Source organism: Thermobia domestica, chromosome 11, assembly GCF_964235325.1.
Source record: "Thermobia domestica chromosome 11, izTheDome1.hap1.1, whole genome shotgun sequence".
NCBI classification, from domain to species: Eukaryota; Metazoa; Arthropoda; class Insecta; order Zygentoma; family Lepismatidae; genus Thermobia; species Thermobia domestica.
Genome location: NC_137464.1, coordinates 115,064,445 through 115,092,018, shown reverse-complemented (window position 1 = coordinate 115,092,018; position 27,574 = coordinate 115,064,445). Strand labels below are relative to the sequence as shown.

The 27,574-nt window shown below is 37.3% G+C and overlaps 1 protein-coding gene across 3 annotated transcripts in view; it reads right to left on the bottom strand.

The window, feature by feature from the left end:
- Positions 1–15,060: 15,060 nt before the first annotated feature.
- Positions 15,061–27,574, bottom strand: part of LOC145664364 (peroxynitrite isomerase THAP4-like) — a 39,915-nt gene continuing 27,401 nt past the window's right edge. For 2 of the 3 annotated variants that reach the window (XM_081731002.1, XM_081731003.1), the window contains one exon: positions 15,061–15,588. In XM_081731002.1, coding sequence (XP_081587128.1) covers positions 15,469–15,588 — 120 coding nt within the window. In that variant the 3' untranslated portion in view covers positions 15,061–15,468. Of the gene's footprint in view, positions 15,607–27,574 lie in introns of all 3 variants that reach the window. The other variant, XM_081731004.1, reaches the window with a different exon arrangement.

Below are 27,574 nucleotides of genomic sequence, written 5' to 3'. Positions count from 1 at the left end.
AGTTCTTATCTCCCCGTTATATTCTCTATATGCGTTCTTTAAAAGTGGATACCTAGCTGAACGTCCTGAACGGTTTGTAACTCCCAAGAAGTTCGCCTTCGATTATGATGGTGCGAACATTTGTGATTACTCTGCCATTTTTCATGTGTTCATGGTGCAAGTTAATAGTTTGTTTTGAACATTTCATGAATGTCGACGATGTCCATTTTGTGAAGTGTAATATATATATCCCATAGAAGGTTGATCTCTGCATCTCCCGGACACGTGTTTTCTGTCGCTCTTCTGATGCCCATGGTGAGTCATTAGCAGCTAATATTTTTCTTGTCATCATTGTTCACACTACACTTTCAAATGAGCCTTACTAGAGATTGCACTTGCGACTTCGCACTTAAGGGGTTCCTTATATATATATATATATATATATATATATATATATAGTGATCATGGCAAAGAACTACTGTGCAATAATAAGGAACTGATATATACGTACATTGATGTACATTACGTAGAACAATATACTGGTGGAAACGCATTTAAGAACACTGAGTAGTAAGAGCATGGGCGAAAGTAACACACACAGAAAAAAAAAAAAAAAACGCTACTGCCAGGCAAATGTTTTATTCATTGCAAATACCAATGCCTTGCACCTTGCTCCCGACAAGTGAACTTTGTGGTAGACAAACACCGTGTGCGTGGGTTTCCTCGGGGTTCTCTCGTTTCTTCCCACTTTCTTCATTCCAGCATTTTATTCATTCTCGTCATCACCGTCTCCTTTAGCCTAGCTGGTATAACTGTGGGACGTAAAACTCAAAAATTTCATTTCATTTTCATTTTTGTTACAATGCTACGTGATGTCTATGATTTTCAATTTGTCGCAATCTGTGGCGTACTCTTTTCATCATGCTTTGGACGGGCCTGAAGTCCAAGTTCCGTAGCCTGGTCTTGATGTGACGGACCAGCTACAGTGCAGTTTTGGGTTTTCACTCCTCATTATAGACGTCCGCAGCCAGAAGATACCAGAAATGCTTTATAAAGGGTAAAGCATATGGTGAGATGGCGTTCCGTGGTCGAATGGTGCTGAGTGCGAGGTCTGGCCAAAATACATAGTCATGATGATGTGTGTTAATGAATTGAAGTAACTTCGGTAGTAGACATATCTTGGTGTACATGTTGGGTATGATTGCTGGGCCATTAACTTTATTAATGAATGGTTGGGTGACATCCTTTGGTGAAATGGCCATCTACTCCAGTACAAGGTAAACAAAGGTAAACAAACAGCAATATAGTGGACGGTACGTACCTTTAGGTTTCGAAATAATTTCCATTAGCATCGAACACCTTTTGCCAACATTCCTGCAACTGGTGATAAAATTCGGCGGTCGTGGACGCAAAGAAGTCCGTGAGTGCGTTCCATGGGTCTCCTTCATTTGCAAAGAATCTACTACGGAGGTGGTTATCGAGGGAATGAAACAGTTGGTAATATGCTGGCGCAAGATCCGATGAATATTGTGCATGGCAGTGTCTCCCAGCCAAGTTGTGAAGGGTCTCCCGGGCCCTCTTTGCCACATGTATCTTGGTATTGTCTTGCAGGACCAGCACACCCTTGGGATTCACCAATGCCGACTCCTTCTGGCGCAATGCACGGTACATGCAGCCTTTGCAACTGCTGAGGATAGAGATCATCAGTGATGGTCTGATCAGGTAAAGGAGCTCGTAATGCACCACTTGCTGACAATTCCGCCGTCGTTGATACAGAGATGGTTTTGAGGTGTGAGGAACAGAGTCACGTGAGGACAATCAATGTCTGATACCCTTGGAAGTGTCATAGAGGACCATTTTTCGTTACCAGTGACCTAGCGATCAAAGATTGTTGTGTTCGGGTGCCGAGTGAGCAAGGACAAACATCATTGTTCCTTTTGGCTGCCGACGGCGTGTGGGGTACCCACTTGTTTAATTTGTATGACCTCCCTATCTCATGCAGATGCAGTCTGAAGTTTCAGCGGACATAAGGAACCTTTCGCAAGTTCAAAACACGTTGGACTGCCCTCCTCAATAGCTGCTTTCAGGCCCTCGTTATCCAACACATGTGGTCGTCCACTGCGAGATTCATCCGAAAGGCTCACATCTCCCGAACGAAATTTCTGGAATCAATGCCTGGCAGTTATTCACGTCATTCTCCCCAAATGCCTAGCGTATGCGACGACTTGATGCGGCCCATTTTAAAGTCATACAATAAACACACGCGAATAAAGCTGCGTCGATACTTCCCTTTCTCTTAGACACTGGACGAACTATGAATGCTGTGTATGCACAACGTGCCTGTATTACTGAAGGTCGATGGACAGACTAACTCCTGATCGCTTGGCAGGCACATGCGTCATTTCGTTTCCTCTGTAAGCGCATGATTAATGAGACGTTATAAATGGCAAGAACTTTTTTGATTATCTTGTACTTTCTTTCCCCGCCAAGTGAACTTTGTGGTGGACAAACACCGTGTGCGTGGGTTTCCTCTGGGTTCTCCCGTTTCCTCCCACTTTCTTCATTCCACCACTTCATTCATTACTCATCATCACCGTCTCCTTTAGCCTAACCGGCATAACCGTGGGACGTAAACTCAAAGATTTCATTTCATTTTGTACTTTCTTCTGAAATTTTCGTTTCCTTTTGTAGTGTACAGTAACTGGAGTCCCCTTGATATGGGAAGTATAATAAATATCGTGTTTTCTGGGATTTTATCTCCGGCATATCACGTTCATGATGATCACGGTTGTGTCAAGATGCGAATTTTCGAGACGAAGTTTTCTACACGTGTCTGCTACTGTATCGAGTTGCTTCTCTGTATACAAGGGTGTTTTTTTTGATACTTGAGATATTTCCCGCTCATTTTCTGCAAATTCCGAGCAATTGTTCTTCTGGAGAGAAAATTTGCCAGCCAGTTTCTGACCACTTGTCCCAACACGGTTTTCTGCTAGTTTCTTCAGCTTTCTCTTATCACTGTGAATCAGGTCCCAGGATGGCCACACCTTGGCAAATCTTCAACCGGGAGACCATTTTAATAGCATTTTATGATGGTATTCTCGTGTAACGTTATCTTTCTGAAAATTAACAACTTCCATCACAGGCAGTTATCCAAGAAGGTGATACATACTTCTCGTAATGCAATTCTCTCTTCTTTTTTTAGCTTCATACTGCCTACATCTGCTTGCTCAGTACGAAGCACATTACTTATGAAATTCTGATATCCAAGAGTGACTCGCACTGATCAATGTGACCTTGGCACGGCGATGACACATCTGTGTGTTAGCTTTGGCCCATGCCCTTAATCCACAGATTTGGCTCAAAATTGGTACACAAGAAGGTGATGATCCCAATATGACACCCGTGGGACAACCGAACATGTTAAAAAAAAAAAAAAGTGTTCAGAAAACAAGAGTACTTACCATGGTAAGTCTAACCATCCCGAGTGACGATAGAAGCAGCCAGACATACAGATGCTGTATGTCTGTCTGGGAATGGTGTTCCACATATGCTCAATAAGGCTTCCAGAAACCTAGCACGCCAGGGTAAAAGACGTAAATCAAGTATGTTAGGGGCATTGCAAAGACGCAAGACTACTACAGGGAAAGCTGTGGGCAGATATGCAATTTTTTCCCTCGTGAGGCTATGACGTCACTGCAAGCCTTCGAACTTCTAATACAAGAGTCACTACGAAAGTTTTGAGATACGCATTGTTGTGGCACAGTATTTGAATTCCAACAATTGCGTTCGGTAGTGGTATTCAGAGAGAAGAAGCAAAGCAAGTTTCAACTCGCCTCGCTTATCGGCGTGGCCGTATCGCCTTCACTTGTTTGTTGATGTGAGCAGTATTTGGCTTTCTACAATAGAGCTCGAAAGGGAACATTTTCGGGCAATGATTCTTTACGATTTCAAAAGTGGTTTGAACGAGACACAAAGCCCTGACCGTTTGCAGGGGCATTTGGGGACCTTGCTCCTTCCCATGCTACATTTTTTCGGTGGTTTGGTGATTTCAGAAGAGGCCGGACATCGCTTAAAGATGGAGAGAGAGCTGGACGTCCGGCAACAGCTGTGTCAGATGAAAACATTGCTGCTATGGAACAAATGATTCGAGAAAATCCTCGAACAACTTTCAAGGACATTGAACCTACAGTGAACATTGGATCGCCAGCAGTAACAAAAATTCTTCATGATCATCTTCGGCTCTGGAAGGTTTCATCTCGTTGGGTGCCTCACACTTTGACTGAACAGCAGAAGCGCATGTGTGTGGAATGGTGTGAAGAAATGCTTGCAAGATTTGATGGAGGCAATTCTCGGCGTGTCTCTGACATTGTTACTGGTGATGAGACTTGGATCTATCAATTTGACCCTGGAAATAAACGCCAGTCTATAGTTTGGATCTTTCCAGATGAAAATCCACCCACGAAAGTGAAGTATGGGGAAGAAGATGGTCGCAACTTTCTTCTCCAAATCTGGCCATGTTGCAACTGTTCCACTTGAAGAACAAAAGACTGTTACTGCTCAGTGGTACACCACTGTAAGCCTAACAAAAGTGTTCCAAAAGCTTCGGGAACGGCGTCCAAGAACTGGATTGCGTGGGATCCTGCTTCATCATGACAACGCGTTCGCACACACGGCCAACATCACAATTCAGTTTTTAGAATCTACGAAGGTCGAACATATGACTCATCCGCCGTATAGCCCTGACCTGGCCCCGTGTGATTTTTTTCTGTTTCCCAGGATCAAAGATCGCATGCGTGGGAAGAGATTTTGCAGCCCTGAAGAAGCTGTAGTGGCTTACGAGAATGAACTTTCAACACTTGAAGAAAAAGACTGGGAACACTGCTTCCAAAAGTTGTTTTTGAGGATGCAAAAGTGTGTACAGTGTAATGGTGAATACTTTGAGAGAATGTACGTGTTAAATTGATTTTAAGTATGTAAGTTATTTCACATCTCAAAACTTTCGTAGTGACCCTCGTAGTAATGGCTGTGACCTTTACACCATACTTAACACATTAAGCCTGAATTCTAAGGATTCAAAAAATGATATTTTGACGTTTGTTTCTGACAGATATTGTGATGCATCTGAAACTCGTAATATTGCAGGCAGGTTTAAGCTTGTGAACAACGGTGGAAAAATAGTTATCAAAATCGTTTCTCAGACTAAACATAATAGCATAGCGATATGAAGGAAGTTTTCACTGTATTGTGAAAAAGTTAATGAGTAGTAAACAAGAGTAGACAAAGATAAAATAAAGAAACCACAACCTCATACCTTCCGTAGTGTGGGTTTTGTGATCCTTAAGGTAATTGATACTACAATTCGTCAGATGAACATTGGATTTTCTACAATATTTATATTCCGTCTCTCCTTTCTTTTCAATGTTATTATACCTGCTACCACATCGCCAGTTTAACTAAACATACTGTTAACTGTAACATGTTAATTATTACATGTTAATGCATCATTTTTAATTTAATATTTAATCCATTGCTTGGAAAAAGACCTTTTACTAATGTCTGCCGTAACACGTTTGGTTAAACGACTCTCTGGTTTCAGCAACATTCCTTAAATATGTTTTAAAGCATTAAGAGAAGGTAAATTGTTTTCAATGATACCGTATGTTAAAATTACTGCCATTAGTGAAACAGACAGCTGATCTAAAATTGTAATTAAACAGCAGTTCCTTCATACTATTTATATACATGTAAGTAGGAATGTTGCCAGCAAGTGGATTTGGTGATCTATATTTTCCTTACCCAAACATTCTCCTTTTATGAGCGGACAAATGATGATATAGATTCAAAACAGGATTTCTCCCTACTACAGCAATTCAGAGGTGTAGAAGCAAAACCTGCTAAATCAATTTTTCAGTTTTGTCAGGAAACGAAACAAAAGTGGCTCCCCATTGTTTCAGAACTGCTGAAAAATTCTTCTTCTTTAGTGGTAGATTTCACTCATCTGTATTAAGTAGTAACCACTAAACAAAAATTGTTCAACAGTTCTGAAACATAAGGGAGTCACTTTTGTTTCGGCTCCTGACAAAATTGAAAGATGGTGTTAGCAGGTTTTGCTTCTATATCCCTGAATTGCTGTAGTAGGGAGAAATCCTGTCTTGAATCTATTTCATCATTCAGGGAACAATAGTTATAATTAACAAATTCCTTGTGTCACAAATATTAATTATAAGTTTGTAATTACACTATTAAATAATTCGCGGAGTCTACTGAAACTTGTCACGAAAACTAAGGAAAAGCGACACAAAGTTCACGAACAACTGATTTAAATTGAACTAGGGCAGCAGCAATGATTGTGGGACTGAAACGTGAAAAAGAACAAGATGAACAACTTACTGGAAGTTCAACTCCAGTTTAGCATAATGTCAGAATACTTAAAAATGAAGGAGAATAATTGTGTAAATTGAATAATTTCCCCGGGAGAATAAATTCATCCATATAAGCTCAGCCATTATAAACCATCCCTTCGTGGTGTACATGTGTAACTACTACTTTATAATGTATAATTGCACTGAGTTCGCTGGGCAAACATACACTTACTGCTTTGATCAATATACAGTGTCGACAAAAACTCTCCGTGATTATAACTGGTTATAAAATGAAAACCTTTTGGAATTTTGTGTTCATTTTTTGCCTAAATGTATATCAACACACAAAGTTTCATGTGGTATATGTTCATTACAGACACTGGATATGGACCCCACATGTTACGCGGCAAATCTATTCGATAATCAAGCTCACCTCACACTCTTCGAAGAGTATCCGGCGTGATTATGTTGATAGCTTCTGTGATTCGTAGCATCAACCAGTTTTGTAACATATCCAGGTAATTTTCGCCAGATACAGTTAGACCTTCAAAAAGGAGTCCATACGATCTCCGATTCTTACATGGCACAAAACATTAAACTTGGGTGAATCACGTTCCACCTCCAGCGTAAAGTGGGAATTCTCCCATTCATATATTTACACATTGTGTCTGTTGACCTTTACATGTGGAAGCTTGCCTCATCACTGAAAGATCGTCATTTTCGAGTAGTTGCTGGAGATCCGAACAAAACTACAGTTGCTTTGGATGGTCTTCAGGTTTCAACTTCTGCACCAATTGCAGTTTATACGGATGAAAATGCAAGCGTTTGCACAACATCTTGCTAACCCTACTTTTTGGGATTTGTAGTTCTTGGCTAGCTCTGTGTCACAGATTTCTTGGGGCTCTGCACAAAGGTTTCTCTCATGCGATTAACCCTAGATTAGGCGCGTGGGTGACAGGTGTCCCCCAGTGATTTTTGTCTCAAAATGGCAACACTGTATGTTGGTGTTCGCAGTCACGCCTTTCAGTAGCTGAACGTTAATTGTTGGTGTTTGATGTGGCAGCAGTAGTACACTTCTGTTTTCCGTCTACAGTTTATAAGAAATAAATTATCTCTGCAGGAGCGTGTTTGGGTGACAATTGTCAACCGCGCGCCTATGAACGTAACAAGTAAAATATCAAAACGCCGGAAGACAGAGACGACAAAAGATAAAGTATTGTTCTGCAATGGCCTGAGGAGGAAGAGCAGGAGTCGGAAGTGTGTTCTGATGACAGTTATTATTAAATTGATCACATAAGTGCAAGTGACACTCAATACTGAAACGGAACAAAATGGCTCATGGTGATATTTTTGATCTTCTAAATATATGTGCAATCATCGCACTTTACATTGTAAAATTCAATACCAGTTCAACTCAATTATCACGAGATTTTTTTTCTTTTTTTTTTTTTTTGAGGATATCGCCTGGGAAATAACCAGCTACAACGGCGATGCTCTATTCCCCAAGTTCCAGTTGAAATTAGGATGAGGGGTGGACTTCGATTCTTACTGGGTGTTGAGGAAGAAGGAATGGTCGATCTTGAAAAGCCATCAGGTTCCTGAAAATGCTGGCATGCCTACGTAAGAAGAAGAGACAAAACTACAAGGAAGTGGTGATTAAAATGTAAGAGATCGATGTGTGGTGAACATCTCAAAAACAGTTGTGTAACATGCTTGCAGTCAGTCTAGTAGTCATGGAAAAAAAGTCCGTTGTATTTAATAGAACATTGTGTACAACCAAAACCATAACCTGTAATTAACATTGTATCTAACAAATCAAACCATCGTCGTCTAAAGATGATTTTACTTATTCCAGATATATTTTTGTGGGTGGGTGACAACTGTCATCCACGCGCCTAATTGTGCAACACAAACGTACGCGCCTAACCCAGGGTTAATAAACTTGCTGCGGCACTGATGGTCGGCCAGAATGCTCTTTACGTTTGTTACAGATGCATCCTTCTACAAAATCGTTGTACTTCAAAACTGAATTGTCCGAAGGTGATTTTACATGAGATTTACGCCTGAACGCACGTTGCACAGCCATAACACTCTTTGTGAGTGAAATTCAAAATACACCAGCTGTATTGCTGTTTGCCGAGCGCCATCTTGAATTTACTGCCCTCTAGCAGAACAAAGAGTGAAGGCTGTACAGAAGAAATAAAAATGTTTTGAATTAATGCATTTCCTGACATCTTATTTACAAAGATACTGCAAAAAGATTTTATTTTATAATCAATCGAAATGACGGTGTTTTTGTGCCCACGCTGTATAGTGACACGTGTAGGCCTACATCACATGAAGAAGTGGTTTATGTGGCGCGATATTTTCTCAATTAATATTGAAACCGGAAGTGGCAGTAGATTTTTACCACTTGTGATTGTAGTAGAGAGATTAAAATGAAGACAGAATATATGCTTGGGACGCTTCATTGATTGCAAAAACCACTTGTTATCTTTGACCGATTTCACTTCTGGCGATCACCGTGAAAACCGGAATTGGTCGATTTTCTGCTACACATTTTTATCAGGGGGAAATTCCTAACATCCCCTCGTCATTACGCATACTAGGAAGAATAAACACTTTAACTCATTTTGATAATAATTTAGGAGCACCTATGTACCCTTAAAAATGAAAAAAAAAAAAAGTTGAAAGTTTTCATTTCCTTGGTGTTTGAGAAATCGTCGGATACAAATGAAAATCCGTCAGCGAGTTTCTAAAGCATGACTTTTTCTGAAGAAAGAAAGAAAAGGAAATGAATTATAAAATTGAGTTGAGTTGATTTTGAGTATAACGTCCCGTTCAGCAGCGAGGCTATATGAGACGTGGACCTACTGATTAACGTGGAATCCGAACCACATGAGCTTCCGCCGAATCGAACCCGGGTCTCCGACGCCATAGGCGCGTACGCTAACCGCTTAGCCACGAAGAGCTCAGTTATAAAATTGCAAACAAAGAACAGCGGAAAAGTTGTTTTCTAAAAAATAAATAAAAACACACTCATTGGGATTCGAACCAGGTTGTAAAGTTTTGAATTGCAACAGAAAGACAGAACTAAACACGTACGGCTGTCGAGACACACTGTAAAACCACCTTTCAGTTGTATTAAAAGCGAGGGAACTCCTTAAATACTCTTTGTTTCTGACGATTTTCTCTGGGGTAAAAAACGCGTGTGTTTTCTTGAACTAAACAGTTTTCTGCATTTGCCAAGTCATTTTGCTCTAAAACTAACATTGTATTAAGTAATGGAATAGGACCTGAATACTTCAAACAGCAAACAACAGGATGTGTTGGATGTCTACTCTTTTTTTTTTCTTATGACTTCTTCTTCTATTATCTCTAGTGAATTGTTGCCGAACTTATAATTCTAAGGGACTTTGAAAAATTCAGGTGCACAATTATATTTTTCGAGAACTAAATAAACTACAACGTCTATGTCAAGCATTTGTCAAAAGCAGAGGTCTAATGAAGTTGCACGGCATTGCACTGCAGAAATTAATTCCATGTATTACGATACTAAACACTGCCCTATCCACCACTCATCCACTGGCTTACACATTTTCCATAGACTGGAGGTATTCCTGTAGAGACATGTCTTCCACATCCAAGACAGTAGTCATGATGCCTTCTAAGATTTTGATCAGCCCAGAACAGCATTTTTTTTTTTTTTTTTTTTTTTTTTTAATGGTGAGATTTTATAGTAGACAGATTTGTGCTGATGCTAGTTTTTAGTTCATTTAATTCCGCTCAGCTTCAAGAAGTTTACACTTTCACAACGACCAAAATATAAGAATTTCTTAATCTTCTCCAGTCTGGGATCATCATCTCTATAAATTTCGCGGTGGGCAGGCTGGGCTAGCGTTCAGGTATGCACGTTTACTTGTCATATGTTTAAGCAAAGATAGAAATAAATACTCGTGAGGGGACGGGCGCCTAGGATAGGTGCCCATGTCGTGACTCAATCGAGCTTTACGGAATCCAGAAGAATGACAAAAATTCTTATGAGTTTTTAGATACAAAGCATTTTTATACTGAGGGAATAAATACATGGGTTTCATTTTCTTCCTAAGTCATCTCGATGATGATTCACTTAAGTCTTAATTCTAACAGCTGAGTTTCGTTTCATAGTGTGAAACTACGGTAGAATTCCAAACTATGCGAAATCATTACTCAAAACTTGAAGTTGTACATCTATAACCACTGGCTGCAGTAGATTAGTAAGAAACAAGACAGACCCTGTTCCTCAGACACTGAATCCACATCAAAAAGCTCCTACTAAAATCCACATAAAAGAGTTTTTGTTCTATGGCGATAAAGATTGAAACAGGAAATGGTTAATTTCAACCACTTCCGGTTTGAATAACGGGTTAAGGGAGAAGATAGAACCTACTCTTGGGAAGCTGAATCGATTACAAAAAACTGCTTCTCGATATCTTTTACAGTTTTTATTCTACGGAAATAAGCATTGAAACCGGAAGTACCAGAAACTTCAACCACTCCAGTTTCGGTAGAGTGTTGCGGGTTATGATGATATGTTCTCTTGAGACCCTAAGTCGATTGCAGAAAACCGCTTGTCGCTATTTACCTGTATTACAATTTCTGTTCAACGGCGATAAATGTTGAAACCAGAAATTGTAATTTTAGACCACTTCCAGTTTGAATAGAGGATTGATGGAGGAGACAAAACCTATTTCTCGGAAACTGAATCGATTGCAAATAAACCGCTTCTGGATATCTCCTACAGTTTTTGCTCTATGGAAATAAGTATTGAAATCGAAATAGTAAATTTGAACAATTTCCGGTTTTGGTAGTGTTGCGGAAGCGGATAGTCATGATGATCATCTTGCGACACTTTTACCGTTTTTGCTCTATGGAAATCAGTATTGGAACCGGAAGGAATACTAAATTTGAACCATTTCCGGTTTTGATAGAATGTTGCAGATAGTCATGGTATGTTATCTTGAAACGCTCAATGTCGTTCGGTCAACATAAACACTGAAACCGGAAATGGTTAATTTAAATCACTTCAAGTTTTAATTGAGGAGATAAAATCTATTCTTAGGAAGATGAATTGATTGCAAGAAACAGCTTCTTGATACCTTTGACCGTTTTTACTCCACGGAACTCAGTATTCAAACCAGAATAATTAATTTGAACGATTTTCGGTTTTGGTAATATTGTGAATAGTCAAATGACGTTGAGTCGCTGAATCCTTTGCAAGATACCGCTTCTCGCTATCAGTTACAGTTTTCGTTCTGTCAGCATAAATGTTGAAACCGAAAATAGCTAATTTGAACAACTTTTTGTTTGAGTAGAAAGTTAACGGAGGAGATGGAATATATCTTTAGGATCCTCAATAGATTGCATGAAACCATTTCCCGATATCCCTTACTATTTTCGCTCTGAAACCTATAGACGGACGGAGAAAGCCGTTCTGTAAAACTTCAGACACTTAAGCATAGCATAGTTTGGAAGTCTATAAATGGTCAAGATTTGAATCCAAGAACATAGTCTTTTTTCACCCAATCACAGTGAAGAGTGATATGAGTTACTTGATGCTTTATCCGAAATTTCAGAATATTCGTTCCTTATACACTTAAAAAAATTAAACTATATAATGCAATTCAGTCTGATACAAGAATATCGCGACGATAAGTTTACCCATTGCTTACAAGTGAGTCGCGAACCATAGGTTGAGAATCGCTGCGGATATATATTAGTTAGTTATTTAAATACGTAAATATTGCAGGTGAACTATACTTAGCACAAAGCAGGTGAACTATACTTAACCTGTCAAATAAATTCGTAATTCAAATTGAAATTCAACTTTAAAATTACACTCCTTGCATTCACTGATAAAAAATGGTTTCACTAACACGTATGTAACCAATTAATCCAGCTTTTTGAGTATTTTCAAAAATGCATTGAACGATATACATGTGAGAAGGATAAAATTCAGTAAGATCTATATTTAAGGGAATCCATGATATAGAATATAAAGATTGACGAATGGCATAATAACTAAAAAGGCTAAAATATATGTAATGTCTAAATGACATTTTCCTGGGAATTATCTTATGGTAAGGAAAGAATTAAACTGGCAACACTGATTTTTTAATAGAAGTGCACAAGCCTTTGTAATGGTATCCAAACTGCAGAATCGCCACTTTGCACGTTACGACTCACTTTGTTGTTGTTACCATGACAACCAGTTCTAAATCCAGTGGTGCCAGTCATGGAAATGGTTGTTTTATGTAACGAGTATTCGATGGCAAAAGAATGGCTGAAAATTCATAATATACATAAAATTCATAGCAAACATGTTTTGAAATTCATAATATTTCGGAATGTAAAAAACACATATAGAGTGGCCCAAAAGTAGGTATACAGTCCTGTGTATAAACAACTTCATTCTTTTCAGAAATTATGTGATTCGCCGAGTCAATTGCATCAATATCAGACCGTCACTACTTTATAAATCTTATCACACAAAGATGGTTATCAATAAAATGGGAACACCTGAAGTAAATGGAACTTATCTGATTAATGTGGCATGGAATCACCGTTAGCCTCCAGAAGAGCTTTGATTCATCGTAGAATGCAGTTACCTAAGTAACAAATGTTTTCAGACTAGTATAATTCGTCATACATCACAGGACTCGGTTCCGTTAACACTATTTGATATGGAGAGTATCTGCTCCGCATTCTGAGCTCCAGAACTGACGTGTGTTCAATAATGTTGAAATCTCAGAATTCGTCGCACTAAAGCGTTTTTAGCGATGATAAGTAGTTTAGACATCGAAACTCGATGGCAGATCTCCAGGTTATGCAATTCGTGTCGGATTATGACTGTCGCAGTGCTGGTTGGGCTCTTGCAGAGCAGTGCTGGTTGAGTAAGTTCCATAAACATTGTTTGCCAGCTCCAACACATCCCTCCATTCTACCGCACCTGACGTACTATAATCGATCAATTAACACATCAGTAACAACGGCCAGGCGTTGCACACGCATTCTATTGCTACTACTCTACACATATTACGTGTTGCAAACTACACGTATTCCCATCATTTTTGTAACTAGGAATACTTTAGCGTTTAGGAATACAAGTGCTTATTTTCTAATAGCCACTATATGTATAAAGATTGATGTATGCCATATTTCTGGTCATTTTAACAAAATAATTATTCAATATTAATACTTAGTTCATCAAAACAAAAGCACGATTCCGTAGATCAGGTACTCAAGTAAGTACTCAAATTAGAAAGAAAGAAATAAACATAATAAAAATCAAAAAATGCTTTTTCACAGTTTTGAACTTATTTTATCTTCAACTTCTTGAGAAGTAATGTTCATATCTACCGAAGACCTTAAAATCCTTGAAAGCAGCCGATTTATATCAGCTTCATCTTTGTCTCCACAGTCTTCTTCAGTGTTATAGTGGTCTTCAGGAAGAATACGGATGATTTCCCATATGCCAAGATCACATTCATCATCTTATACCCACCCGAGAATTTAAAGGCGTTTCAAGGTATAAAAAGAAAGACTTTTTTCAATAACTTAACTCCCAGGAATTAGTGTAACATCAATAATTATTTTATATAAAAAATACAACATAAACATAAAAATAAAACCCTAAAACCGCAGATACACCATGAAAGGCTAAGGAGATTTTTATTTTTTGACTTAGGCATTAAGAGGTGATGTGGTCATCATACTTTGGTCGCCTTTGCCTCCCAGATATCCATTCGACAGGACTGGAAACTGTTTTGGAAGAGGATGAAACAAAGAATATAAATGAAACGTAAAACAAATTCTAGAAAACGTCCGAATTTTTCGAACTTTCCGAACGGAAATTTTCTGGACACCACAAACCTAGATTATTAACTTATTACGTACCAATTCGCGTTACATCGCTTTTCAAACTGACATGGTAGCATGAACATAAATTTATATATAAACCATACCATATCAACAGCCGCATCTGATGATTATATATATATATATATATATATATATATATATATATATATATATATATATATATATATATATATATATATATATATATATATATATCAAATATAAAAGCCTACAAAAGCTGCGCATATGTTTGAAAATGTTTTCTCTCATAGCCGCACACAACCAAACGATCACACACGCAAACACAGAAAACAAGTTTGCAAATAAGTAACCTTTGAAATAATAGAGCTATCTGGAGAACTGTACAGAAACCAGAAAGACCAAGCAATATTTCAGGTTACAACTGTTACTTCTCCCATTCCGCAATACAAAATGTAGGTCTATATCCCAATGTCGCCTGTAGGTGATACCGGAAATTCATTTGACCATAGAATAACACTAATTGAGATCTGTATCATACAAAATAAGATTACTACTAACTGACACATTAACCAAGAAACAATAATGCTTAAATCATACACATTTATCTTCTGGGACTTTAGAAGGACTATTTCCGGTGCACATGTTCTTTATGTTGACTTTAAAATATAAGTGCAGACGCTTCCACTAGGTGGTCTTCTTTAAAGATAGTTATTCACCTTTTGACACTCACAACCAAGTGTCATAAAACGAAGACATGTTACATACGCTCAAAGTAGTGCCACTTGTAGGTGACACTGGAAATTGCCGGGTTAAAAACTGACAATTAACTGCATGCAAATGAAGAAATATAAATTTATTCTTATTAAGATTTGTACAACTAAAAGTACTTCTACATTTATATATTTGCATTTCATTTATTTTGTAATATATTCTTAATTTCTATGCACTAAACAACAAAATACAACCGATTTAATATTATTGCTTACGTAACTTTTTTTTTTTTTTTTTTTTTTTTTGAAAGTTTACGTAAATTTTGTCTAAACTTTGAAAACATGATAGTTACTAAGTTACTGTCTTGCAGTAATAACATTTACGTGAAATTTTTCTAAACAAGCGGCACATGGTGAGTTTTTCTTTCTTTTTTTAAAATATCTTTCTAAAGGGAAAACAAACTTCCATTTTGAATACACAAAAATATTAAAAGGCACAATCCATTACCAAAAACAAAATGTTTAATTTCTGGAAATCACTCCACTTTAGAATAGGTTGCAACTAAATGTTCCTCCAAACGAGGGTTTGTAACAGTCTCCATGTAGAACTTCTGCACCAATTTTCCATCGTCACATAAACTAATTTCTCGTCGAGTCTAAGAGAAAAAGATAAACTATATTCAAACACATTATTTAATTATATTTCTATTTGGTTCAAATCCGAATGAAATAGTAGAAATGTTGAAAATACATGAGTCGAATACGTTCTTCATACGTTCATTAGTTACATAACGGATAAACGACTAGCAACAACTTTCATGAGTCTACTTTTTATCAGTGGGACAATAATATCCTTTAATCTGAATTTCTTATTACTTATAACGCTTCTGTTATTGAAATTTTATAAATATTATCTGCGACCACTTGTACTATTATATTTTACAATACTTTATTATTAGGGTGACCATAAAAATTTTCAGCTGAAAACGGTGCTTTTTAAAAATCATAAGAAATGAGAAACAGGTCAGTGTGTAAAATAGTTTCTGTTTACCTTAGCAATACCTACTACATTTATATCGTAATATAACATAACATATATAAGCTATAAAATACAAACAACATTTAACTTAGAATATAGTAGGATATGATGCTACCTGGCTTTGCTCCTTTGTCCTAGCTCGAATCCTTGATATTACGTTGGGTAAGAAGTTAACTCTTGAACTTAAGAATGCCTTGAGTATAGCTTTATTCTTCTAGTCTTTCATAAAATTCACTGCAGTTCTCTGTGAAGTTTGCCCGTACTAGTAACATAGATTTCATTGTTGCAACATGTAAGGAAGATTTTTCACTTGTCCATATGTTATTCATGATTGAAAAAACACGTTCCATAGGAGTGGATGTACCAGGAAGCTACAACACAATTTCTACTGCTTTCAATAGAATATCAAACTTTATATTTTCCTCTCCTAATTTACCAAAAAGTTGCACAAGGAGTAAAGGTACTGGCTTTGTTATTTACTTCTTTCACTTGCATAAAACGGGACAAATACTATTTTTTTTCCATCTACTGACGGGACGGCAGGGACACGCCCTAAAACGGGACTGTGCAGGTCAAAATGGGACGTATAATCGCCCTATTTATCATCCAAAATATATGAAGTTTGCGACTGGAATGAATGCCTATAGATACAAAATATATGAAGTGTGATTAAAAATATCGAACCGTATTTTTCCCCTGCGTAAATGAAGTAGAGGCGTCATCCAACGGTGAACATGTGTGTAAGGGAAATTTATATATATATATATATATATATATATATATATATATATATATATATATATATATATATATATATACAGGGTGTTAATGAACTATACCGACAAACTGTAAGAGGCGATTCCTCACATTAAAATGACAGAAAATGTTTATATGGACCTATGGCGAAAAGTACATAGTTTCAGAGCTAGGGCTATCCAAAATCGCGCAAAAGCCAAATTTCAAGAGGTCCTATTTCGAATTCCAGAAACTGTGGACGGCGGTCCTTAGCAGCGTAAAGGAAACCATGCATACACAATCCAAAGTATATATTTCGTCAATTTTCAATAACTGTACAGGGCATTCCCTACAGGGTGTAATTCTCACATATGTTCTCAATAGTGTTTTCAGATATACCCTGATTTCAAGAATGCCCAAAGTAGGCACGAGGTACGCCTTCACAACTATGGACATCCAATGCTTCGGAGGGAAGTCGGAAGTGTTAGGAATCGGCAGCTTGATGTCTTTTTGTGTTCTGAATAACATGTGATGCGATGTATTTCGTGACGGTATATTTCACGTTTTCTTCACTTATAAGCCTGAAAGAAAACATTGCAGAATGCGTTCTCCTGAGTACGAGAAACCATTCTGCTCACGATTCTGACGATTCTTAACACTTCCGACATCGTGCTAAAGGATTCCATGTTCACTGCTATCAAGGCTTATCGTTTGCCTACTTCGGACCAATCATAAAGTCAGAGCATATCTCAAAATTAGGTTAATGGCACGTCTGGAAATTTCACCCTGTATGGAATACTCTGTACACCCACTGAACATTAATCAAATACGCATTTTTGGATTGCGTATGCGTGACTTCCTTCACGCTGATAAGGACCACCATCCATAGTTTCTACAATTCGAAATAGGACCTCTTGAAATTTGGCTTTTCCGCGATTTTGAACAGCCCTAGCTCTGAAACTATGCACTTTTCGTCATAGGTCCGTATGAACTTTTTCTCTTATTTTGATGTAAGGAATCACCTCTTACAGTTTGTCGGTATAGTTCATTAACACCCTGTATATATATATCTGAATTTTTGCTCGCTCGCAGTAAGCGCCAGCCTTTTGAGTGCTGAAGTGCAAAGTGCAATGAGCGCTAGTCAGTTTTACAATTTATGTCAAATGATGGAACGACTTGAGCAACTAGCGTGCATCATGTTTTACCGAAAGCATGGCGATATTCAAGTAGAGACGATTCGCAAGATCCAACAGGTGTTCAGAGACGATTCCATGAGCATCTCACGGATCAAGGAATGGCACAACAGACTCAAAGATAACCGCATGTCGACGAACAGTGAAGCACGTCCAGGTAACTCTCACGAAGCCCAAATGGCATTTACGGACAAGTGAGGACTGATTATGCAGAATCGTCGTATTACAGTCCGAATACTTGTGACTGAGGAAGAGTAAACACTGGATCGGTATCTTAAATTTGGATCGACGATTCTGGCTTGAAGAGGGTATCCGCGAAATTCGTGCAGTGTAAACGAGTAACAGGAGCAATTCTGATTGGAAATCGCACGGAAGAACATGACCAACGTTTATACATCGTGATCAGTGGTGATGAGACGTGGGTTTATCTGTATGATCCAGAAACGAAGACGTAATTCTCACAGTAGAAACCTTCACTATCTCCGAGGTATGCGGGGGGTAGCAGAACAGATCTACAGGAATGTAAAAGTGATGGTGACAGTCTTCTTCGACTTCTGCGAGGTACCGCATCATGAGTACGCACTCTTTTAGTTAATGAATCGACGAATAAGATCCGTCGCACGAAAGGTGATATAGTAGTACCGGTATTTCAGATGATGTATCGATTATCCCAGCAATGGAGAAGAGAAGGAAGTAACAGACGGAAATTTTAACAATGTTGTGTATGTATTTTAATGTCCGTATGTGTGTATCTGTACTGGTATTGAACAGCAATAACATCAACATTAATACACTTTAATGACTGTTATTTGTAGGTTAGTTATTGGCATAAATTGGATAGGTTCCTTTGGCAAATGAACGGAAAGTAGCGTATGGTTCGGATTTATTTTCTCCAGTACAGTTGTAGAAACGAAGATGCCTCTTTCAAATCATCTTAGGCATACAATGTAGTATCCACCCAATGTTTCTGTTTTCTTAGTGACAGTGTTGCCACTCTATAATAGGAGATCATGGCAAAACGGGAATTTTGGAGGGAAATCTTTAAAAATTTCCTCTCTTCAGTATTACTGAGATGAGCAATATATCGTTTGTATAACCTTTCAAATGAGTTGTCATTTTCGTCGATTTATCAACAACAGGCTGTGCTATAATTATTAATTACAACTCAGAGGTTTCGAGTATTCGATGGATACCGTCAATATCTCGGAAAACAAGGGGAATAGACCACATACTAATACACGCTTTTTTTGTTTAGACTGACCTCTCCATCGCTTCCCAAAATGTCTGTACTTCCTCAATATATATACAGGGTGTTTAAAAACAACACCAACAATGTTTGGGAGTGATTCCTGACACCAAGATAAGACAAAAGTATAGACCAACCTGGGTACACATATGCGTCCTTTCGGAGTTAAAGCTGCCGAAAACATGAAAAAATGAACTTTAAAGGCCCATAGCTCCAATACTATGGAACCTACCATAGCCGGGTCAATACTTCACTCAAAAACTAGTATGTGCCCTATAAATATCCAAGTTTCACAATCCTAAGGTACTTCCGCAACCATTTTTATAGAAGTAGTTGGTGAGTACTTCAAATTATATGTCTGTAGCCAAACTCTCTACAGACACGCTGTATATATATATGTAAGTTACATGGGATACATAATGAAAAATAAAAATCTTTTTGAATGTTGTTACATACTAATAAAATTGAAGCAAATGAGTTCAATGATATAAAGATTTTCAACAAAGTAAAAATCAATGAATGCAATCCCAATTCACACAGGTAAAAACCAGGAGTTACAAAAAGAGAGAGAAAAAAAATGATAATATTAATTATAGAGTGGAATATCAAAATATATTTATTCTTTCCTCTTCACTTCCCTCTTTTCCACCACCGGTAGCTGCACTGGAATCTTCATCGACGTTCAGTCGGATTTATATTCAATATTAGATCAGTATTAACACCATTGGAAATTTTAATTGACAAGAATTTTCATCTACATCTTTCAATCCACATTTTGTTAATATTTTCTCAATAATTTAGTTTCTTCACTTGATTCTTCGAATTTCAGTGCATGTTATTGGTTTTCATTTAACGAAAGCAATTTTGCCGAATAGTAAATAACTGGCAATATAATATTCAACAACAAGTAAAGTTGATTGTGTTTACTTAATATGGATGATTAATACAATGTTACCATGTTTAACAACATACACACTGTTATAAATGTCTACAGAAGTGTTCAAATTATTAGACTCAACATTCAGTTTCTGAATATTTTACTGTTCTTACAATATTACATGAGAAAATACGGTCGAAATTAGTCCAAATTACTACTTTGTAACTCTGTCCTAATTTCTAGTGGGTGTGGCATATGCTTTTCAACATCAATAGGGCAACTGCGTACGTAACATTCAAATATAATTACTATAAAGTCTACAATTGGTCTGCAACTAAATTTCTCGAAATGCGAAATCAGCTTTCTTGAAACTACAAATGAACAAAAGCGCACACTGTTTTCGTCATACAACCAAGTAGCTCCAGGTATCCAATTAATGTCGCCATCAAACGCTTTCCTCCTTGGAGCTGCTCTCTCAGCGGAATCAAGAAGAACTCTATTAACTGAGAAGATAAACCAGTTAGACATGTATTTCTCACGTATATCATCAATATCTGCTCATTCTGCCTTTTACTTACTAAGATCATCATTTTCCATCCCAAGATTATTATATTTCCTGCGATGTTCAGCTTCATGGAAAGAAGAGGATTTATTAGAAAGATATGACAACAGTATAAAATCTGGTTTGGAGTCTATCCTAAATTGTGTCCTTGAGGATAGCACATGGCTTCAGGCATCTCTCCCAGTTAATCTTGGTGGATTAGGCATTCGAAGAGCCTTAGATTTGGCTATTCCCGCCTTCTTGGCATCATTCTACGGCTCTCAATGTCTAATAAAATCACTTCTCCAACAGAACAACAATCTCCACTGGGATCCTGAAGTTCAAGATTGCTCGTTCACATGGTCATTGTTGGTGAGCTCCGATTTACCCGACTTCAGTTTCAGGGCTAAACAATCCATATGGGAAGAACCTATCATACAATCAAATTTTTCATTTCTACTGCAGTCTTCCGACAACCCAGAAGACAAGGCCAGACTGATCGCTGCATCGTCCATTGAGGCAGGTGCTTGGCTCAAACCTTTGCCCTCACGTCCTCTAGGCCTTCATCTGAATGATGAATCTTTTAGGATAGCAATTGCGTTAAGATTGGGAGCAGATATTTGTGAACCCCATAAATGCCAAGCGTGCAAAAATCCTGCTGACAAAAAAGGACTACATGGTCTCTCCTGCATAAGAAGCACGGGTAGACATCCTCGACACTCGAGCTGCAACGACATCATTGTAAGAGCACTCATCTCCGCAGGTATACCGGCAATAAGGGAGCCAAATGGCTGTAGTAGAACAGATGGAAAAAGACCAGATGGGATGTCCTTAATTCCTTGGAAGAAAGGTAAAGCCTTAATTTGGGACTTCACATGCACAGACACTTTTGCACCTTCCAACCTTCCTTTCTCTTCAATCCAGGCGGGCAATGCAGCAGGTCGGAAAGAGATAGAGAAAAGAAGAAAATACAACAACCTTATGGAAAAATATCAATTCGTACCAGTTGCAGTTGAATCCGGTGGCTCGTGGGGAAGTGAAGGCCTAAACTTCATAAAGGAAGTAGGAAAACGCATCACACACTTATCCGGTGATGAAAGGGCAACCAGCTTCCTAATCCAAAGGATAAGCATGGCGGTGCAGAGAGGTAATGTAGCCTCAATACTAGGAACCATACCTCCCGGTAAAGCACTGGAGGAGATTTTCTTACTTTAAAATACATATACTTTACATTCTTACTTTAAAATAAAATACCTTAAAATAATTAAACGAAAAAAATAGAATGTATATATTGTTATACATTTTTAGAATTATCCAATTTTGAGTTAAATAACAGAATTGAAATTTTGTAAACCTCATTAGTCATAAAATGTGTTAAAATCAACCTGTATGAAAATGGCTTGTAAACTTGATTACTGCATGTAAAACAAAGTGTTTATCAATAAAACATACTGAAATATTTAAAAAAAATACTATAAAGTGTGTATATCCAAATTTGAAACAAAAAATGAAATGGAATACTTACAAGAAAATTATCTCACACAAAGATTAATATTTCTTATGAAACCCCTTATTCTTTATTAAGTCTTTTATCCTTTGTGGCATCCTATGTACGAGTTTAGCACATTTTGCCTTCAATTCAGCATCGTGATACCACAAATTGTTGATCTGCTTGATCAATTGAAGTTTAGTTCTAATGTGCTTCTTCTCTAGTTTTCTTTCATGAAGCTCGAAAAGTTTTCAATCGGGTTCATATTAGGACTAGTGCTGGCCACGGAAGAACACTAATTTCGTTGTCCTCGAAGAATTTTGTCACAGCTTTGGCCCGGTGGCATGGGGCTCCAGCATGCATAAAGATGAATTATACGTCACCAAACCAAAGTGCAGCCTGGGAAAGCAAGTTCGTCTTGAAGAACTTGTACGTATTGGTCGTGCTTCATTGTCCTCTCTACTATATACAGTCTTCCAGGCCCGAAGACAGAGATCACATCCCAGACCATGACTGAAGTAGGATGCTTTACGGTTTATTAAAGACATTCCAATTTGAATTCCTCCCAGGTCAACGTCACACATATTGTGAACATTCATCAGACACAAAGATACATGATTCATCACTGAAACACACTATTCTCCAATCGTCAGCAGTCCAATATTTTAGGCCTCGTGCCCATTAGAGGCGCTTCTTTGCCATGATTGGAGTAGACTCTAATTTTTGTTTTCTTTCTTGACCGCGTGCTTTTATTCCCTCGGCACAAAGAATCCTTCGAACACTTTCAGGAGAAATGTCTGCGCCATACTCAGCCATTTTTATGCTTAAGTCTATTAAAAGTTGCACTTTTGTTTCCCACGAGCCAATCTTTTTAGTTTTCTGATACCAGTTAGCGATAGCTTTGGTTTTTGCCCACTTCCCAACCCTATTTTGACTCTTGTTCATTTCAACAGAGCTTCTACTCACAGATTTTTGTTCTGTCCCAACTCTACTAGCAATGTATTGCCGTGTATATCTTATTTCCACCAGAAGTATTTTGTTAACTGCCATTTTACGCGGAGAACGGTCTTTTGCTTTTCCCATTATGCTGCAGTTACAGGATAAAAGATTGATACACAAAACACATCACGATCATTTTAAACAGGCCTATTCGAACTGTTGAACGCTTTGAATGTCGTTAATTTCTTACGATAGCAACCACAACACTTCACACTGTAACTTGTTGATAGGAACCACAATAGCTATCTACAACAGAAACAACACTTTCAGTCCTCCTCCCCCCTCACTAATACCATCTGCTGTTCAACGGTGATATCACCACTTCAACTGTACAGTAAACAATTGAAGGATCCTATATTGGTGGTTTAACCATTAAATTAAATGTTTTAGAACTCTGAAATTAGGACTCCTACATCAATTTTGCGTTTTTCGAGTGTGATTCTAATAATTTGAACACGTCTGTAAGTCAGTGAAGTACAATTATTAAGTATTCGAACATTACTATCATATATCATTTAAATTGTGCAGAATATTTATCGTAGTAATGTTTAAAATGTCTGTTAAATTACAGTCGACTCAATATATGTCCCTTCGCTTTTAGCAGCTTTGACAATCGCGGTAGTGAGCAGAAATCGGACTGCTTCCAACTTTCACCGCATGGTGCTGTATGCCAAGGAACGACTGCAATTCTGATTTAGTCATCGCTCATTTTGAGAAAATACCTCAGAAAACATACTTCGTTTAATTCAGATCAGCTTGAAAATATTTTCTACAGTGCAATGAGTACATTCAACTTCGACCACACGCAATGAGGGAAAAAGAAACAAATATTACTGCATTTCACTGGAAAAACACATGCCAATATAAAATTAAAATAAGCGTAGTACTTACTTTGCCCTAATCTTGTAATTTTATGTTTTTTTTACTTCATAGTTTTAAGATTTTCCGGATTAATGGTTTGGAGAAGAGTACCCGGAACTAGTTTTTCACTTTGGGTTGCTGCAATGTTATCTAACAAATTTTTCTGCGGTTAAGTGAGCAAGTTTATTACGTCCCATTTCATCACAAATCATGCAATGCAGGAGAGGGCATTTCGAATGCACTGCAACTGTTTGTAAACACAAAACGTCAAGTACATTTTTGTTTGGAAGGTTTGGTACTGCTTCCTCAACAGAAGTAAGAATAATTAGCAATATTGTCACAAAAGATGGTCTCGGGTAGCAAAGATTTCCCACGTCTTGATTTGAAAGTAAATTCATTAATGGAGAACTACATGTGCTCTCAGATATACACTCTAAAATCTACTGCAGGCGATTTTGTTATTCACTGTTCGCACAAAGTATCCATCAACATCTGCCAGACTAGCATTTTTTACTGTAGGTGATGGTGTAGCTAAAAAGAAAATGCACTGATTATATATATGGAGCATTTTCAAATTTTATGCCGCTTTCAGTAAAAGAATGGGCAGGATATTTGAAAAAGAATTTAAAAATTTGCAATCAAAATTCAGGGGTACATCCTTCATTATTAAAGGGTACGCATTTTATGTACTCTATTCTATCCCAAATACTATACATACTCCGGGTACCCTCATATACTCGAGTTATTTAAATATTTCACGAAATGAAATTATAATTTGATACTTGATACTTTTGTGTGTTGAATTTTCATTTTTTTTTTCCAGTGGAAAATTTATACGCCGTTTCATTTTACTAGCTTCAGAGATCTGCGAGATACACTACTCTTTAAAAAAATCTTACCCCCCCTTTTTTTTTTACGATACGTATTTCCAAAAATTCTTAAATCCTGTTTCCATAAGAAAATGATTTTTAAAAAAATTAAAATTTAAAGACTCTACTTGTAATAGTATGCCCAGAAAGTCAATCATCTTAATTCTTTTATATAAGAGTACAGAAGATAAACACAGTCAAACAAATGAACTTCTATGAACAGTTTCCGATTTCTTATGACTAAATTATTCGTACATTTCCTACAAGCTGTGGTTTTAAATTCACGCATTGTCAAGACCCAGGTTTCAAAAAGGTAACAAACTGGAAATATAATAATATATGTATTTATGTACGTGTATAATATGTATATATTTATTGTCATATTGAAGCTTTCGTAATTTGGAAATACACTTTTGGCTTGCTTTAAAATACGAAAACAGCCTGCTCTCCTAGAAAACTTTGCAGGCTACACCCCTAAATGACTATGTATTGGTTTCTTCAAACGTATTGTGTTTTATATTACTTTAGTAATTTAGCGTTATTTGTTGATTTTTTCTTGCTTATACATAATCAACTCTATCAAAACACACTGTGAAATATAGTAACTGTATTGCATAATAAATGTTCTTTGTTCAAATTTAAATTTACTGTATTCTTAATGTATGCAGTTGGTATTTAATGTTCGCTTGTGAAATATCTAGTGGGCTTTTGTCCTACCTTTGGAAAGTTAGAGTGCGCTTTTGTCCCACTCTTAATAAAATACACTCCACAAAGTATATATTGCAATTCTGAATGTCTGCTTGGTTTCAGAAAAGTCTAGTAAAATATGCTTTTTAAAGATTTTTTTAAAATTCTTTTTTAGGAATTTGTCATGGGATTCTCGTATATCCATTTGAATGAAACGAATTTCTTAACCAATTATATAGTTAATTCTTAGAGTGAAATAGGTTATATAATGTAATTCATGTATAACTGTAGAACAGATAACGAAAATAATAATTTTAATAGTACAAATATAACTGTTACCGTTGGAATTAGCTACGTTCGTAATTTCGTGTGGTGGTGGCGAATTTCAGAACTAAGGCAAGTGAATGAAAAAGGCACAAGACCTAAACGGCACAAGTCTTAAACGGCATAAGACCTAAACGGCACAAAACCTAAAAATCATTTCGCGGCACTAGACCTAAACGGCACAAGACCTAAAATTTGGGTCTAGTGCCTATATTTTTAGGTCTTATGCCATTTAGATTTTGTGCCGTGACAAGTGCCACCATTTTGTGCAGGAACTTCCACCCGTGGACATGTGAAGTTCGTGTTGCTTTTGCTGTGTTCATAATACATTGTAAACATGAATGCTCTTATCGAAAATCCCACCAGTTGTGAAGTGAGGCCGGCCATACAAGTTTTGTTGGTGAAAAACACTAAACCGATCGACATCCATCGACAACGGTGAAGTTTATAGTAAAAATGTAGTCAGTGGAAGTGGAGTGAGGCATTGATGACTCATGTTTAAAGATAGTCGCACAAACGTTCACGATGAAGACCGAAGTGAGCGACCGAGCATTGTGACAGATGAACTGGTGGCAAAAATCGATTAAAAGATCGTAAAAATTTAAGATAACAGATCTCTCCTTTAAGTTTCCGCATATTTCGCGGAGCTTACTGCTTGAAGTTGTGACCCAAAAGTTAGGTTACCATAAGTTTTGAGCAAGATGGATTCCGAAAATTCTGACACAGGAATTCAAAACTCAATGGATGGCAGCCGCCTTGAAATTCTTGATGCTGTAACAAAGAGTGATTCCTTTCTTGAGTGTAACGTTATTAGGTACGAGACGTGGCTTAAGCACGTTAACTATGAAATAAAGAAGAAAAAAAAAAACAGTCCATCGAATAAGGGGACATAGTTCACAAACAAGAAGAAGAAAATGCTTGCAAACCATGTCTGCAAGAAAACTTCTGAGTACTGTGTTTTGGGATAGGGAAGAAGTATTACTAGTAGAGTTTTTGGAACGTGTCACAGCAATTACCGCTGACAAACGTGAAACACCACAAAGTTGCAAAGATAAATTCAAAACAAACGCCGAGGAAAACTGAGTGCAAAAATTTTGTTGTTTCATGACAACGCCTGTTTTCACTCGGCCAAGCGGACGCAAGAACTCTTACAGGCCTTTCATTCAGTTTTCGACCATACGCCATATAGCGCAGATCTCACCCCAAGTGACTACCATTTGTTTCCTCACATGAAGAACTGACTAGCAATGCAGCGCTTTGATGATGAAGCAAATCTTCGGGCTGGTGTGCAGGAATGGTTGATGTCACAGGTGGCAAAATTTTATGACAATGGATTTTGTAAGCTTGTTTATCGCTATGATAAGTGCCGGCTTTTTACAGCGGCTATATTGAAAAGTAGTGTAAGAATGTCACTTCTGAATGTATATAATAAAAAATATCTACGTGTCTTCTTTTTATTTCAAAACGTGGTTTACTTTCTGGACAGCCCTCGTATATAATGATATATTCGTAATACGAATCTTTACCCCAATATGAATGCAGCGTTTATAGACTTACGACAATAGTAAGTCTATAAACATTTTAAAAGTTCTAGTAAATACGTATTGAATAAAGCGGTCTTCCGAAGATATAAACTGTCCAAATAATGAATAAAAAAAAAGCAACCTATTCCAAAATCTATAAGATCGAGTGGAAGGGACTCGCAAATTATGTATAAAGTAGTACAACTTTATGCAAATTATTCTGTTTCAGAATTTTGAAGTAACTGTGTAACGAATTTTA